Raw genomic sequence first — 16,523 nt, 5'->3', positions numbered from 1 at the left:
TGGAAAATGCAAACCTCTTTCTTTTTTTGCTTGGTGTCTAACCTAACCAAACCATCACAGACACATCCCAACTTGACCCACTTAGAGATTGTTCTATGTCCGAAGTACACAAGCTTGTTCAAATGAAACTGATCTGTAAAAATGTTACTTGGAATAAAAACTTAACAAAAAAAATTGAAAAAATAAATACAAATGAATTGAAGAAAATCCACAAAAAACAAAAATAACTAATAAGTAGTGATCGATTCACCATCTCACTGTGCCCAAGGCATTTAATGTGATCAGTGCTTGGCAAAGATGTGCAAGTACTATACTCATTCAAACAAACAGTATTGAAGTTTCTCTACTTTCAAATCAGGTTATTTGGGTCGGATAAACTGGCATGTTAAACGCCGCTAACCTTTAGACACCCACTATTGTGTTATTTTTATACTTCATAACATTTATTCAGAATGCTGATTTGTAAACTGAAGAAAAAGTCTCAGTTGCAGAAAGTTAAATTTGGGCTATGAACTTCCCATAACTCTCTTAATGATTTCAGAGTTTGTTTGTTTTTTTAAAAAAACATCTATTCAAAGTCTTCAAATAAAGCACTCAGAAGCCCCTTGTGTATTATTCCAACAGACGATGGAGAAGGCAACTCATCTCTGAATAAATCTACCATATCACGGCTGCAAGGAGCATGCTGCATATAACGGTCCCCGTCCCCACCCCCACCCCCAAGCAGCAGCCTGCCCTTCTCACAACAAAAGGGACAATCGCACCAAAAAGAAAACACTAATTCCCACCAATTACAATGAAGGAGCAAACACATGCTTAAATGTTTCCCATTGAGATTAAGAGGACTAAAAGTGCCACGTTTGGCTGGTTCATATCGACAGTGTTTAGATATCAATCCACACAACAAGTCGCATCAAGCCTAAGACTTTGCCCACCTGGATTTCTTCCCAGATGTCTTCATCTAGAAGAGTGGCTGCAATGTGGTGCTGCATAGGAACTATCAAGCAATGGCCTTCAGTAAGAGATTGGTAGTTTGGCAATGACAGGTAGACCTAGAGAGAGGAATACAAGATGGTTTAAGCTTCTATTTATTTATTTTACGTTCCATCCTTTCTCCTGAAGGAGCCCAGAGAGGCAAATGCGTGCAGGATACAACAAGCGAAACACCTGAAAATAATTCCAGTACAGATGCAGACTGGGAAAGATTTTTACTTTAAACCCCATTTTTCCCCACGAAGCCTCTGGCACAAATCCCCATGTCCCCACACCCTGCACTAACTAAGCCAGATCTGGGTTACATGTTAAGATTTTGTGCTCTTAAAAAAAAAAAACCAGAAGTAGCCATTTCTTCTTTGTCGCAGAATCCTGGGTGTGCAACCTGATACCTGTAACACTTAGCAGATACTTATTCCTGCGATTTCCACTTCGGAACAGAGTCTACAACCTAATCCCATGGCTACAAATTCAGCCTAATTTTTGTACTCTTCCCCCCCTTTCCTCCCCAGCAGGGTGGCACGCTAATAAAGGCAAACTAGGCCACTGCCTAGAGCGCCGAAATTGAGGGGCGCTGTGCTGGCCAGCCCGCCCGCCACCCGCCACTGCCTGCAGGGCCGTCCCTAGGCTCGGGCTGGGGGGCGCCAGGGCACCTGGCGAACAGGGGCACTGTGGGGAGGAGGACGCAGGAGGCGATCCTCCTCTGAGGCCGCCGCCGCTGTGTGCGCCTTCTGGAGGCTGGCCTGGGCGGCGGACACTGTCTCCGTGCCACTGCCGGCGCCGCTTCTTTCTTGCTCTCGGCTGCTTCCGGCCGCTTCCTCCCGCTCGGCCCAGAGGCGCCCGCAGCTTCTGATTGCCTGCAGGAGCACCTCTGGGCCGAGCAGGAAGCGGCTGAGAGCAGAAAGGAAGCGGCGCCTGCAGCGGCACAGAGACAGCGTCCGCTGCCCAGGCCAGCCTCCAGAAGGTGAGTACAGCAGCGGCGGCAGCTGTCTCCATGCCACTGCCGGCACCGCTTCTTTCCTGCTCTCAGCCGCTTCTGGGCGCTTCCTCCCTGCTCCCCAGCCCCACCCTTGTTTAACAATTTCCACAGTTAAGAGCTCCAGAGAACTGAAGGGCATGCCACCCTTTGGTGACATTTGGGTTGGTCCTCATAAATGTATTGCCCATTGTGGATCCTGGAATATTCTCTTATGGATCCAACAATGCTATTTATAAACCTCAGTATACATTAACTGCAATAATCACACATTACTCTCTTTTATGCTCCCTGCTGCTCTGGTCTCTTTACTGATTTACAGATTGCAAGCCCTCCAGAGGCAAGCCTTTTATTCTCAGTAAGTTTGCTACTGAAAAATCATCATCATCAACGCAAGCCTCTCGAAATAATAATTCTGTGGCCGCATTTCATACAAGAAATTCAAGGCAACTCAATTTGTTAAGGCAGCTCACTTCAATGCTTAAGCCTTTATACTCACTGACAGTATTTAGTCTTAGTCTATTTTGCTGTACAATATCTTTTGTTATGGCAATTATATGTTAAAACATACTGTAGAAACACTTTTATTCTATGATGCAGGGAATTTTTAAAAAAGTAAATGGTATGTCAGATATTATCAAAGAGATGCCACCTAAAACGTTATACCACATACAGAAAATCGCAAACACAATTTCATGCAACCCTGAGTCAGTGTTTGCTTCTCCTATGAGTGGTTGTACTTGTCTTTTTCCTCATTTGAACAAAGCAATAAACCACATCTTAGGAAGGAGTGCAATGAGCCTTGCCTTTGCATGATCCTCCCTTCCCTTGTCCTCTGGCATAGCAGGGAAGAGGTCAGAAATGTGCACTTTTGTTTTAGACTAACTGTGGCCAAGTATTATATCTGAACCAGGACAAACTTTGTTTAGTCTTAACTATAGTTGATTTGGGGGGAAAGTCAACTTCAAAGCAAAGTTTATGAAGCAGGATTGGTTCAACTAACCCATAGTTCATCAGGCAAAGGCAAACTCAGGCCCTCCAGATGTTTTGGGACTACAGTTCCCATCACCCCTAGCTAACAGGACCAGTGGTCAGGGATGATGGGAACTGTAGTCCCAAACATCTGGAGGGCCTGAGTTTGCCTATGCCTGGTTAAGATTCACCCAGTTTATAGCTATGGTTAATTGACATATTTAAGGTTTTTATCTCCTCCACACAACTGTATTAGAGAAGTAGAGAATTGGGGGGGGGGGGAGCATGAGGCCATTATGTAACTATATACTCTGAACCGGGGCAAAGTATATAGTTAGTGTAGGTAGTTCCAAGCACATAAAATTAATAAGCTTAGGGAAATTTCCTATGTTGTGTTCTGAGCATGACATGCACCCCTCAGAGGTTTTGTGGCAATGCAATGTGGTCCTTGGAGCCAAAAAGGTTAATCACCCTCATCTTAAGACACTGGGAGAATGCCCAGATCTCTTTGCTGAACAGAGATATGCCTGTGAAGACGAATCTCTTTCTGACATACACTGCACAGAGCAATGCAGAACACTAATCATATTTTACAAATTTCAGTTCCTCCGTTGAGTCTACCAACTCCAAAATCTTGCCCTTCTAGAGCATGCACCGCATCCAAAAGTTCATTGACTGTTTGCTTGCCTGCCTCTGCATGTTTGTTTCCATGAAAAGACCTTTGTATCACTCCACAGGCAGAGCTCTCCCTTCCACCCACCAAATGTGCAGTTTCCCTGCTGACAGAAGCCACCAGAAAGCCCCCAGACAGGAGCAGGTGGGGCTGAGTCAACCCAGTTCAGTCCCAGTCACTATGTTGGCCCCAGGCTGGTGCAGCAATCTGCCTGCCCCCTTCCACCCAGCCAACTTGCTCAACAGGGTTGCAGATGTGACGGTGGCCCTACCACCCCAGGAAGCCTTGCAGAGCAGAGGCCAGGAATGCACCCTTAGTCAGCCACATATATCCCAACATTGGGTACAGATTAGTTCCCCTTTACTCTTTAAAACCCTGAGTCAGAAACCAGGCACAAGAACAACAGCCAGTACACCTAACAAATAAAGGGGTTTCTGTACAAGATCCGTCTTCTCTCATATGTTCCCTCCTAGGTTTTGAGCTCCTCAAGGCTCTAATACCTCTGCATTTAGCGGTAAGGCTGACGGCTGTTTCTGCTGAAATAAACTCGGTCTAAAGAGATCATATGGCCATCTACTTAAGGAGGCATTTGGCTGACTTAAAAAAAATGATTACAGTTTTACAACATTATGAAACATGGACACCAAATTATGTAACCAATTTAAAAACTGGAGTGGTGGGGAGAGGAAGTGAAGGAATATTGTGGGATACATGGTGATACATCCTGTGGTCTGTTTCTGGTTATTTTTATCTACATTTTGTTGAATTGTACATGTATTTTAGTTTAAATGTTTGGTCATCCAGAGTGTCTGGATGGGTGAAAGGCAGAATACTTTGGGGGAGGCAATAAACTTGAGGAAATAAGATTCTTGTTGAACTACGGATCTTGAAGTAAGCATATACTTCTGACAAGTTTTTTGAGGTGGGTGGGGCAAATAGGAAAGTCTAAACAGAAACAGTGCCCTCCAAACATTTTTTGGGTTACAACTCCCATCAGTCTCAGTGAACACGGCTAATAGTTATGATGATGGGAGCTGTAGTTCAATGTCATCTGGACTGGAGCAAGTTGGTGACCTTGATTCTCAAGTAAAATCTTCCACATGCACTTTGCAACTAACCCAAAATTTATTTTAAAAGGCGGTGACTACTGTCTGTAGTGCTGCTGAAATCTGGATGACTTTGCTTTGCCTTTGTGGACCTTATTATGTTTTCTGGCTTCTAATTTCAACTTCCCCTCTATGACCCTTTTTCTCTTACCATTTGGTCTCCAAATTATTTACCCACCTTGTGCAACCTAAATATTCAGCCCTTGCATATCATCGCAGCAAGGTCACCTGCAAATCTGAAGTACTGAAGAAGATTAACTTGATCATTCAAGACATGAGTCGTATCATTTTAGTCACACCCTTGAGGAAGTGGCTCTTTCCTCCTAATTGGAAGGGCCGGGAACATTCAAAGACAATAACTCATGTCACAAGAAGCAATCTCACTTTTAATCTCATAAAACCATGGAATGGAAAACAGCCCTCTTTTATTTCTTCCTATTTGCATCTCAGAACAGGCTGTGCTGCTTCCTTACCTTGTTACCAATTGCAATAATCAGGTGTTTTGGAAGTTCGGGGCTACCAAAGCAGTAAGGGCACTTCTCCATGCGTGCAGCAAGATGCTGATGCTCACGGATTGCTTGTTTCCTTTGCCTTCCGTCTTCCTCACCGCTTCGCTCGCCCGTTGCCGCTTTGGAAACAAACATATCATCCAGAGTGTAGTACTCTCTATCCGTTTTGTCTGAAAACTGAAGCAAAAGGAAGATTAAGTCAATGTGGACAAAGATGGACTTTGATCAGGGATTCCTTCTTGGCTATGAAGTTTCCTTGATGACCTTGAGCAAATCACCAACTCTCAGCCCAATCTCTCAGGGTTGTTGTGGGTGATCAAAGATAACACTGCCTTGCTGGGTGGAAGGGCAGGGTACACATATGAAAAAAGTTGACAATAACAAAAATGCATAAAGGTGAAGCACATTACAGCCTTACCTTGGTTTTCAAACGCCTTATGAATCGAATGCTTTGGCTCCTAAATGGTCAAAAATGGAAGTGAGTGTTCCGGTTTGCGAATGTTCTTTGGAACCCAAACGTCCAATGCGACTTCCACAGCTTCCAATTGGCTGCAGGAGCATCCAGCAGCCAATCAGAAGCCGCACCTTGGTTCCCAAAAGTTTTGGAAGTCGAACAGACTTCCAGAATGGACTCCGTTCAACTTCCAAGGTACCACTGTATTCTTATTATGATATCATGCTGTTTGATTATTTAGGCAACATCCATATGGAATATGATATACAACATGTGGCGAGGTCCATACGCAACTGGAGTACTTCAATTCTGCATTAAATTGGCTGGAGTGGGGGTTGCAAGAGAATGTTCTGAACAGCAAATGAGGAGGGATAGGGCAGTTGGTTCTAACAGTGTGACATTGAATTCCTCCCCTAATTTTTGACATACTGACTACAGAAGTGTGGCCATGAAGTTTCCCACAATTCAGTGTCACTTCCTTATTCCAATTCATTATAGCAAGTGATTATTAATATATACAGTGGTACCTCTGCTTATGAATTCAATGCGTTCCGAACGCACATTCGTAAGTAAAAAAAATTGTAAGTCGAATCCCACAGGGATGCATTGGGGGGGGGATTCATAAGTCGAAGCAACCCTATCTAAAAATTTGTAAGTAGAAAAAAATCCTATCTAAACCGCATCCAAGATGGTGGACGGAGCTCCGTTCGTAAGTAGAAACATTCGTAAGTAGAGTTATTCGTAAGTAGAGGTACCTCTGTATGCTCTACTATTCTCAATTTTGAAATAAAATTCAAAAATAAAGGGTATTGTTACCATCCCCAGTTCTGCACTCTCTTGCAGTACACCACTATAGGAGAGCTCATCTAATCTTGTTTAAAATCAAAAGGCAAGCGAGAAAGTGAACAAAAGCAAAATCATCCTGCCCCAGCAATGCACCGGTTTTTAGCAACTTCTTATGAAACTGGAAAAACTAATACATAACACTGTGAGGCCCCATTAGAACATGATGGTGAAGATGACCACAGGCAAGGAACTTACATAAGCTTCCCATGGAAGTGTAACCATACATGCCAGTAAGATACTCCTGGCACCTAAACTACCCTGGTCCAACATATATGATTAATTGAAGCCATTTTTATTAAACAAGATGGCAGCCGCATAGAGCATTTAAGTGTGTTAGTATGTACCCTACAACCACAGTTACAGGCCAAAGGGGGTCTTTTAAGAAAGGTGTGTTATTTGAACGATGTGGTTCCCATCTACAATGCTGAAGCAGAAATCTCTGCCTCTTAAGCAGCAGGACTGCTATCTCTCAGCTATCTTTTGATTATCAAAATTCTGCCCCTTTTGGGTTTCCTTGCTTGCTGGATTCAATGCTCTCTTGGACATCCAGAGCGACACCAGCTCTGGCACATCCTTCTGTTTTTCCCACATAATTTATATCTAGAGATAACAATGATATGCCCCATTGGTTCTCTCTGTTCCACCAAGTATCCATCATCTCTATTCTATCAATGCCAGCCTCTAATACCAAGCACTCCAGTTCACTCACCCCAGCTCAGAGGCATTAGCATATAAACACTTGAAGACCATCTCTCTTTTCAAGTGCGGTGCTTTGGCCTCTCTGAATTGCTATGCTTTGCTCCTGCACTCAGAAGCCTAGTTCTATGCCACCCGCATTTAAAATTCATCCCTGGGGGGAGATTCATTCTGAATGGTGCCTCCTCAGCTCTTGCCAGCTTACCCCCTCCCATCAATTTAACAGCTGCTCTGCCACCTTTTTTATTTTAAGTCTGTTTCCATCCCAGTTCAAGTGGAGTCCTTCCCTTTAGTACAGGCTCGGCTTGCCCCAGAATGTACACGGCTGGCTAGGATGTTGAGGCACAAAGTTGATTGCAACTTTTCTCTCTCCTTTCTTCAGTTTCCAGTTATGAGGATGGCTTTTAGGAAAATGGCAGCAGAGCCACACACAAAAACCGAAATAAAAATGTATACTTTGCCTAAGAATGCCATCTCAAAGTATAGTGGAGAAAAGAAAAGAAAAAATTTAAAAAATCCCACCTTCTGTTATATAAAATCCTGTTAACACATGCTTGCGTATTTGGGCTCTATTTATTACTATGGTTGTGCAACTAGTTTTCCATTCACCGTCTTTCGTAAGCTGGTACGCTTCTCCCTTGCCTTCACCCACTGAACATTCGTTTCTCCCATAATAACACTAACGCAATCGCAATTCAAGATACACCTTCTACATGAATGCAAGAAGCGTTACTGCTGCTCTGAAAATCTGCCAGAAAGGAAAAAGGTGTATAGATTGTATAAATTGGATCCGTGCGATTTTCAATTGCCATGGTAACACTGACATCACCCATTTTAAATGGAAGCATTTAGATTTCAGGAATGTTATACTCCAAATACATGACAGGAAGCTGGGGGGGGGAACAGAACCTCACTGGTGTTAGGAAAAACAATAGATTTCAGCTAAAAGGACTGTGAATACACACACACACACACACACACTGTAAATGTATTTAGGGCTCAGTTCTAATACAATAAAATGAAGGGAGCTTTTATCCAGGTGTTAATTAAATATTGCATTGATGAGGATTCATTATGCAAGTTTTCCTTATTACTAGTTTAAGTCCTACTATGACTACTGTTGAAGCCTAGGTTTGCCAACTAATCCGCACTTCCTACTAAAACAAAACAATGATACTTGTCTTGCACAATGGTGTATCAACTACACAGGGCTGGCTCCCAATAAACAATAGTGGAAAACAGCCACTACTTGTTTCACAAGCGTTAGTACAATAGTTGACATGGTACTATGATTAGGCAAGTTCCATAGAACTTAGGGTGTCTTCTCTTACACAAGCAGATCAACACCTGCAAAATTATTTTTACTTTTCTTGCACAAGGCTGGCTGGTGCTTACAGCAAGCCCCACAGAGAGGCATGTCCTTTCCCCACAGAGTTGGAAATCAAAACATGCCAGCAAAGCGAGTGTGTTATCCTGCATCTTGGTAATGTCAGATGCTTGACAGGTGGGCAGCCCCCAGGAACCTAAGTGGCCTGTGGGGGTTGTGGGACACCTGGACCCTGCCTGCTGGGTAGATCCAATTTCCTACCCCTGCTCCACTGTGTCTGGATTGCCCTTGTCTACAATGCAAAGCAGCTTTCCGGAGGCAAGAGGTGGTATGGGCAGGTGAGAGATATATTCAGTGGTTGGAAGAATAAGGGAGAGCAGCTGGTGGTGGTTGGGCTCTGTACTTCCCCTCTCACACTCAAGGCAGACGTCTATTTCCCTGTCCAGCTTGTGAAACTTGTAAGTCCTTACATTTGGAACCTAGGTATCTGCCTTATGTTTATGTTTTCTGATTGGCAGCATTTCTCCATGACCTCAAACAGAGGGGTATCTTTTCCATAACGTGCTTCCTGGCCTTTTTAGCTAGAGATGCCAGGAACTGACACTGGGGACCTTCTACTTTGCAAAGCATGTAGCCAACCACTGAGCCACTTGCAAGCAATTTTAAATTCATCCAACTCCATCCCCTTCTGAATTCCTATTCAGTAACTCTTCCCAACACTATCTGGTTCTTAATTTCCAAATGTGTCAAAAAAAAGTCTCTTCCCTAAAATTTAACACTTCTTGTTTTGCTACTCGTACTATTTCCGTTTCTTGGAATCCATTATTTTATTTACTCCAAGGTGCCTTCCTCCTTCACAAATCACTATTTCTACCAGTAATTTCTACTGAACATAATGCTGCTTTAAAACCATCTAGTTGGACAGCTTTACACACAAGTGAAATCTAGTTGACTTTCATGTTGACAGCAAAGGCACTGAGACTGATCTCAATGTGATTCTACCATCAAGTTTTCAAGTTCAAAAAGTTTGTTTAAAGGATATATCAAGGCAAACTGAAAAATAGAAGATAGCCTTGCTTCCTTACTGCACATTAGAAATCACATTTCATTATTCTGCTGGTTGCAACAGAACTGAGGAACAGCCGTTGATTTAAAATAATGCAGACACACCAAAGCCAATATCTCAGTCAAAAAGATGAATGAAAATCCTCTGCAGTATTGAAGGGCCACTTTCTTACACACTAGTCAGAATATCATTTTTAGATTTTCAGCAATCTCAAGAAGACGACATCCATTTCAACTGTATCCCCGCCCTCCACCCATTTTCCTCGCAAATGAAAGCATGAAAGAGAAAGTCATTATATGGATGTCAATTCTGTGCACTTCATTAATAAAGATGACAAAATGGCTTCAGATGGTGTTGTTACAGCAAAAATTAAAATTGCTACTTTTCAGTTTAAGTTTATCTACAGAATTCATATACCTCAGATTTTTATAAGATGTATTGCACCCAAGTATTATGATTATGATTATGATACACTGACAAAATAAAAAAATTCCTTCAGTAGCACCTTAAAGACCAACTAAGTTTATATTTTGGTATGAGCTTTCGTGTGCATGCACACTTCTTCAGATACCTGCATGCACACGAAAGCTCATACCAAAATATAAACTTAGTTGGTCTTTAAGGTGCTACTGAAGGATTTTTTTTATTTTGCTTCGACTCAGACCAACAAGGCTACCTACCTGTAAATATACACTGACAGTTAGTATGGTAGCGAACAAGGTGGACTGGGGTCAGTCCAGGAAAATCTGGGCTCAAATATAAGTTGTAGGGCAACCCAAATGCTGCTGCTTGTGAAGTAGCTGCAAATGCTTCCTGTCTCTCTCTTCTCCTGCCCCAGAACCCCAGTTATCTTTATTTTATTATTTGCAAAAATGTCTAAGCCACCAACATTAAGAAAATGATACCAAGATCTTATGAACAGCATACAAACAATAAAATTATATTCATAACACAAATATAAAGCATTGGAACAAATCACAGTTTCCTCAAACTTGAAACACTCACATGAAGATCTTGATACATCTAAAGAGTACAGTGGTGCCTCGACTTACGAATTTAATCCGTTCACCTTCGTAGGTCGAAAAATTCGTAAGTCGAAAACCGCCATTGGAAACGCGATTTCCCATAGGAATGCATTGGAAACGGAAAAATTCGTAAGTCGAAGCAACCCTATCTGTTGTTGTTGTTGTTTAGTCGTTTAGTCGTGTCCGACTCTTCGTGACCCCATGGACCATAGCACGCCAGGCACTCCTGTCTTCCACTGCCTCCCTATCTAAAAATTCGTAAATTGAAAAATCCCTATCTAAAACCGCCGTGGTTTCCTTTCGGATTTCGAGACATTCGTAAGCACGCGGCCATTAGCCCCACTCGTAAGTCAAAAAATTCAGTTGTCGAGTCGTTCGTAAGTTGAGGTATCACTGTATGTTATTCCAAACATATATTTTTTTAAAAAAAGTTGAAAGTAAGGGGTTTTAATAAATTGGAAGTGCTCATTAGGTTTCAATATAAATTCAGACACATTGGGCCTTACCTTTGATGCCATTCTCATGAAAAGCTTATTTTGATCCTCTGCTGTCCTCATCTTTTCATTTCTGACCAAATCCGTCAGGCTCAGATCATCATCATCCTGAAAATAGCGGACCCTTTCCTTCTCCACGTGAGTCGTGACCTGAAAACGAATAACAAGTACATGGATATTCATTTGGTGCCACTGTCTGGTTATGCTAAAACGAATCCAGTCTAAAAACAACTTTATAAAAGTAAGTGAACGCAATTCAGCACCTGAATTTTACAAAGCATACCTAATTTCAGCAAAGTAGCCCCAAACTGATACAACGGGGAATTCGTGGAGTTTCCTCACATCCTCCTGCCTGAACCCTTGTCCTATATGCTACATTTAAGAAAGTAATAATAATAATATTTATTATAACAAAAGATGTGAAATAAGCATCTTTATCACACATACCTTCTGCTTCTTTTTTCTGCCACTTGGTTCCAGCAGTTCTCCTGGAATGTTAACTGGCCATGCTCTACCAGACTGATCTGTTCTGACAAGGACCACTTCATTATCTTCTTTGAAGCCTGCTGTCTGTACGAAGGTGCAAAAATAGAGGACATAAATTGAAATGGGGGGGGTCATTTAAAACTGTTGTCATATCATATGTCTAAAAATGGCACCTATAACAAAATCAAAGAAAACAAGCTATCCAAACTGCAATTTTTCAGTGTAAGAACCTTACAACTGAGAGTGTTTCATTAAACATGGTTTATCCACTATCAGATGTATATAGATAGTTTGCCTGGAATTATCCACTTCAGAACAACCTGAGCTGTAAACAGCCCTGAAAAACTTTCAGTTGGAGGTATGAAATATTTTAAATAATTACATGCATAATACACAGCTATCCTATACATAAAGCATCCTTTAGGATGCTTGCTTTGGTCTTTCATGAAAGGAACGAAGGAACCAAAGTTCTGTGACCTCCACTTACACGAGAACTTGTAACCCTGGTTTCAAGTGGTCGGCAAACACTGATAAAAGGAACCTTGACAAGCACACTATACTTTAAACCAGAGTTTCCCAGAGTCTCCAGCTGTTTTTGGACTACAACTCCCTACCTAGCAGGGCCAGTGGTCAGAGATAGTGGGAATTGTAGTCTTAAAACAGCTGGAGGCCCAATGGGAAACCCTGCTCTAAACTATCATTAATACCAACAAGGGAAGGAAAGGAAAAAATTGATCTAGAGGAGGTAAGAGGCATAGTTCTCGAGACTGGATTCTGGATTTGCAAACCATGATATGCAAGTATCTAGCATTGTATCTGTATCAGATCTTAGTCTGATGTCTTTAAATTTAAAGAGGGGAAAATTAGAGGACAGAGTATAAGCTTCTCAGTAATTAGAAAGCAGCAGTTGATTGTATGTTAATTGATTAAATTAGCTCTAATAAGGGGAATGTCATCAAAATTGGGCTCATTAAAATCCAGCTTTGTCAAGTTTAATAAATGCCTATATAAATCTCTATCCAAGTCATTTTCAGACAAATCAACTATGTGTCTACCTCACATCTGTTCTCCTTACCAATAATGACAGCTTATCCCTGACAGCTCTGTGAGAGTAAGAAAGTTCTGTGGTTATGAAAGCACCAGGGCTCTAAGGGCTTAATTATAGACTTCAGGTGAACCTACACAGAAATACTGGATAAAGGCTCCAAAACAGAAAAAAGGGAAACACAACTGCCCTTTACTACATTTTCATCAGCAAATGATCTTGCTCCTTCTTTTTTCAGAAGAATAAGCATAGATTTTACCTTAATAAGATTTATTTATACATTAAACCTGTGCTCACAAGGGTCCAAAGCAATACTCTGGGCTATTCCCAGCTACTGGGCAACCTCCAGTTAATAAACAACCTCAAATAAACATTCTGCAAATTGTTGAACACAGAAGAAATAATAAGTCATGTCAAGACTGTGCATGTATCTGTCTGGGGAAAGGTCAGTATTTTTCATCAGTCACACCTTGGCATGTAACAGAATTCACTGGAACATTTGAGGAGTGCAATGCAACAGGCTTCTCATGCTCGCCAAATGTTTTATATGTCATATACTGTAGTAGTTTGATTTATTTCCCAGGGTTTTTTAAAAATTCAGATAAGTGTGCATAGTATTGCACCTTGGAGTCTTACAATGAATCCCACAGAAGCCTTTCTAGAAGTACTATTCGGTTGGGTGGGGGCTTACTCCCAGGAAAGTGTGCACAGGATTTTATCCTTAACGATGAGTCAAGAAGCCCTGGCTTCTTTTGAACTCAAGACCCGCCTTCCATAACCATACTCAAGACTTTGCTCTGAAATGCAGGATTGATGCTGACCTGCCTACTGTACAATGATTGAATAATGTATGCCAAGTAGCTAACCAAGTGGCTGCCAGATGTTGTTGGGCTACAACCACTAGTCATGGAGGCAGCTGGAGTTCAACAACATTTGGAAAACACCACCATCAAGCTACACCTGATTTAGACCAGGAAGAAAGCTATTGAAAATGAAGTTTTACTGAACAAGAATTCATACTAAATGGTTAAAATAGCCATGAAAACATTTGGTTTTCAATGAGATAGAGCTGTTAGAAAACCTAGAAGCATAATCTACCTGCCATGCTACCCACACCACCTACAGAATTATAGTTGGGGTATAATTATAATTAGCTGCCCTGGGGGCTGCAGAAGTAAGGAGAACAACATCCTGGCCTCTGCCTTTGCCAACCTTTGCTCTCCATTATCCATAGCCAGCAGGAGCAACAGTCAGGAATGATGGGGCTGGTAGTTCAACAACATCTGGGAATCCAAGGTTAGGATAAAAGGTAAAGGTAAAGGTACCCCTGACCGTTAGATCCAGTCGTGGACGACTCTTGCTCTATAGGCCAAGGCAGCCGGTGTTTGTCCGCAGACAGCGTCCAGGTCATGTGGCCAGCATGACTAAGCCGCTTCTGGCGAACCAGAGCAGCACACGGAAACGCCGTTTACCTTCCTGCTATAGCGGTACCTATTTATCTACTTGCACTTTGACATGCTTTCGAACTGCTAGGTGGGCAGGAGCTGGGACCGAACAACAGGAGCTCACCCCGCCATGGGAATTCGAACCACCGACCCTCTGATCAGCAAGCCCTAGGCTCTGTGGTTTTGACCACAGCGCCACCCGCATCCCTCAAGGTTACGATAGGCTGAGCTAAATGAACAAAGACCAATAGGAGGATGTACTTCTCTCTCTCCATGGAAGTATCCAGTGGCAAAGAGAAGCACATTCTGGTCCCAGTCAATGGCCAGAAAATTGACAGACAGGGAGGCTGCTTCCAGTCTCCATACCAGAAAGAACACCCGAGACCTGAACACAATGATGATCTCAGGAAACAGGAGGGCCTAAAAGAGGAATGACCCATATGGCTATAAGCCAGGCATCCCCGAACTTTGGCCCTCCAGATGTGTTGGACTACAATTCCCATCTTCCCCGACCACTGGTCCTGTTAGCTAGGGATCATGGGAGTTGTAGGCCAAAAGATCTGGAGGGCCGCAGTTTGGGGGTGCCTGCTATAAGCGATCTCAAGATTTGGCCTGAAACAGAAGTGAGCGGGTATGAGAGAGAATGAATGTCACAAAACCTTTCTATGCTAATGATTGATTGTTAGTAGCTATCCTTAAAGCAATTATAAGGAAAGTAATCATGAAGCATTTTATTATTATTATTATTATTATTATTATTATTATTATTATTATTTCTACCCCGCCCATCTGGCTGGGTTTCCCCAGCCACTCTGGGCAGCTTTCAACAGAACATTAAAAACAGAATAAAACTTCAAACATTAAAAACTTCCCTAAACCATGGTTTGTTAATTGTAAATTGGAAGCTAGCAATTTTCCAGCTTTCCTCGTGTTAACCAGGGTTTCATGTCACATGTGCACCAATGAAACGAGTTTCCCTCAAAAAATGGGGACTGAATTTATGTATCTTGGTTTGGATTGCACTGTGGTTTGCAATGGTATACATTGAATGTGAAACTATAATTAGCACCAAGGCAAGCTAGCTAGGCAAGAATTGTATGGAAGAACTGAACTCATCCCCTAAGGACAGCTTCTGATTTGTAAATCATGATCTACAGAGATCTAGCATTCAGTCTAAACTTGTCCAAAGTAAATGATCCATAATAGTGGACAGTTTTAAATATATTTACATTTTTAAATACAGTAAGGATTTCAAGGATTCAAAACAGTAATTTCTGATCTAGTCCTGATTTCTGGGGCATTGAATAAATTATTTAAGTTTAGGTTATCTACATTCAAGTTTAGGTTATCTACATTCATTGAGTGTTGCTCACATCAATGTAAACTTATGTAAATAGAGTATTTGATTACTCATATAGCTGATTATTCAAGTGTTGTGCATATCCCCCCCAGGTCAGTTGAATTATTGAGACTGTGTGGAAGAGACTATCACCAATTAATGCATTACAATCCAGGAAGGCCAAAACAAAAATCTCAAAGGATGGCGTCTTAAGTGAAATACAATCTTAGGGACTTATTTGTGTAGCCTCTTGAGAGGGAGACTGTTCCATAATTTAACAGCAGAAAATGAAAAAGGCTCACAATGCACACAGTTTAATTTGCAGAACAGCCAGTTGACTCTGAGCAGCCGAGCAAAGGAAGTTGACAGAGGACTGATAACTTGGAGTCACCAACTATTAAACTGGAACTGCTTCTCGATGTTTAGCAGCTAAAGAAAATGATAAAAAATTCAGGAGTCCCTATATCACAGGGACAGGAAGGAAAAGACCAGCGCTCAAAAAGAAAGGAGCGTGGGTGGGTGGGTGGGTGGGTGTTAATGAGCAGGTGTATATTGCATGATCTCAAGATGATGCAAGGATAACTGCGGTTCTACACCAAGTGTTAAACAAAATCAATCCAGGCATGATATCACGAAGGCATTATAGATGATATATAACATTTAGATAGAGACTAAATCTTAAAACAAAATCCACAAGTTTTGTTCAAAGATTTAGCTATATCACTCCCATTAATATCTAACTTGAGTGATCCCGTGCCTCTCAATTTGTAGGCAAAACAGGGACACCCAAACATTGAGTACCAGGAAGATCTATGGTCACTTACTTCCAGAAAAGATGAATGCCGACTGTTTACTGGGAAAAGAGGGGGCCTTCTCTGAGCCCCCTGCAACTCACTGTGTCCTAGAGACAGGGATGAGATTCAGAGAGAAGGGAGAGGAATGTGTGCCATTGAGGTGTTTTATGTTTTGTTTTTTAAAGGCTTCCCCTCCCTGTACTGTAAGTGGAAGATATATAATGGAGGAGATGGGAAAGGGGTACCTTTTCCTTTTCCCACTCTCCAGAATACTCCC

General features: G+C 41.9%; 1 protein-coding gene across 1 annotated transcript in view; it reads right to left on the bottom strand.

Annotated features, from left to right (window-relative positions):
* CWF19L2 (CWF19 like cell cycle control factor 2) overlaps positions 1-16,523 on the bottom strand; it is a 70,233-nt gene that overhangs the window by 12,246 nt on the left and 41,464 nt on the right. Inside the window, exons 11-14 of the mRNA XM_035114948.3 lie at positions 11,585-11,707; positions 11,150-11,287; positions 5,194-5,406; positions 936-1,052 (exon numbers count right to left, since the gene is read on the bottom strand). Coding sequence (XP_034970839.3) covers positions 936-1,052; positions 5,194-5,406; positions 11,150-11,287; positions 11,585-11,707 — 591 coding nt within the window. The remainder of the gene's footprint in view (positions 1-935; positions 1,053-5,193; positions 5,407-11,149; positions 11,288-11,584; positions 11,708-16,523) is intronic.

Source organism: Zootoca vivipara, chromosome 4, assembly GCF_965207765.1.
Source record: "Zootoca vivipara chromosome 4, rZooViv2.hap1.1, whole genome shotgun sequence".
In the NCBI taxonomy this organism is placed as follows: Eukaryota; Metazoa; Chordata; class Lepidosauria; order Squamata; family Lacertidae; genus Zootoca; species Zootoca vivipara.
This window is presented reverse-complemented; position numbering and strand designations above follow the sequence as displayed.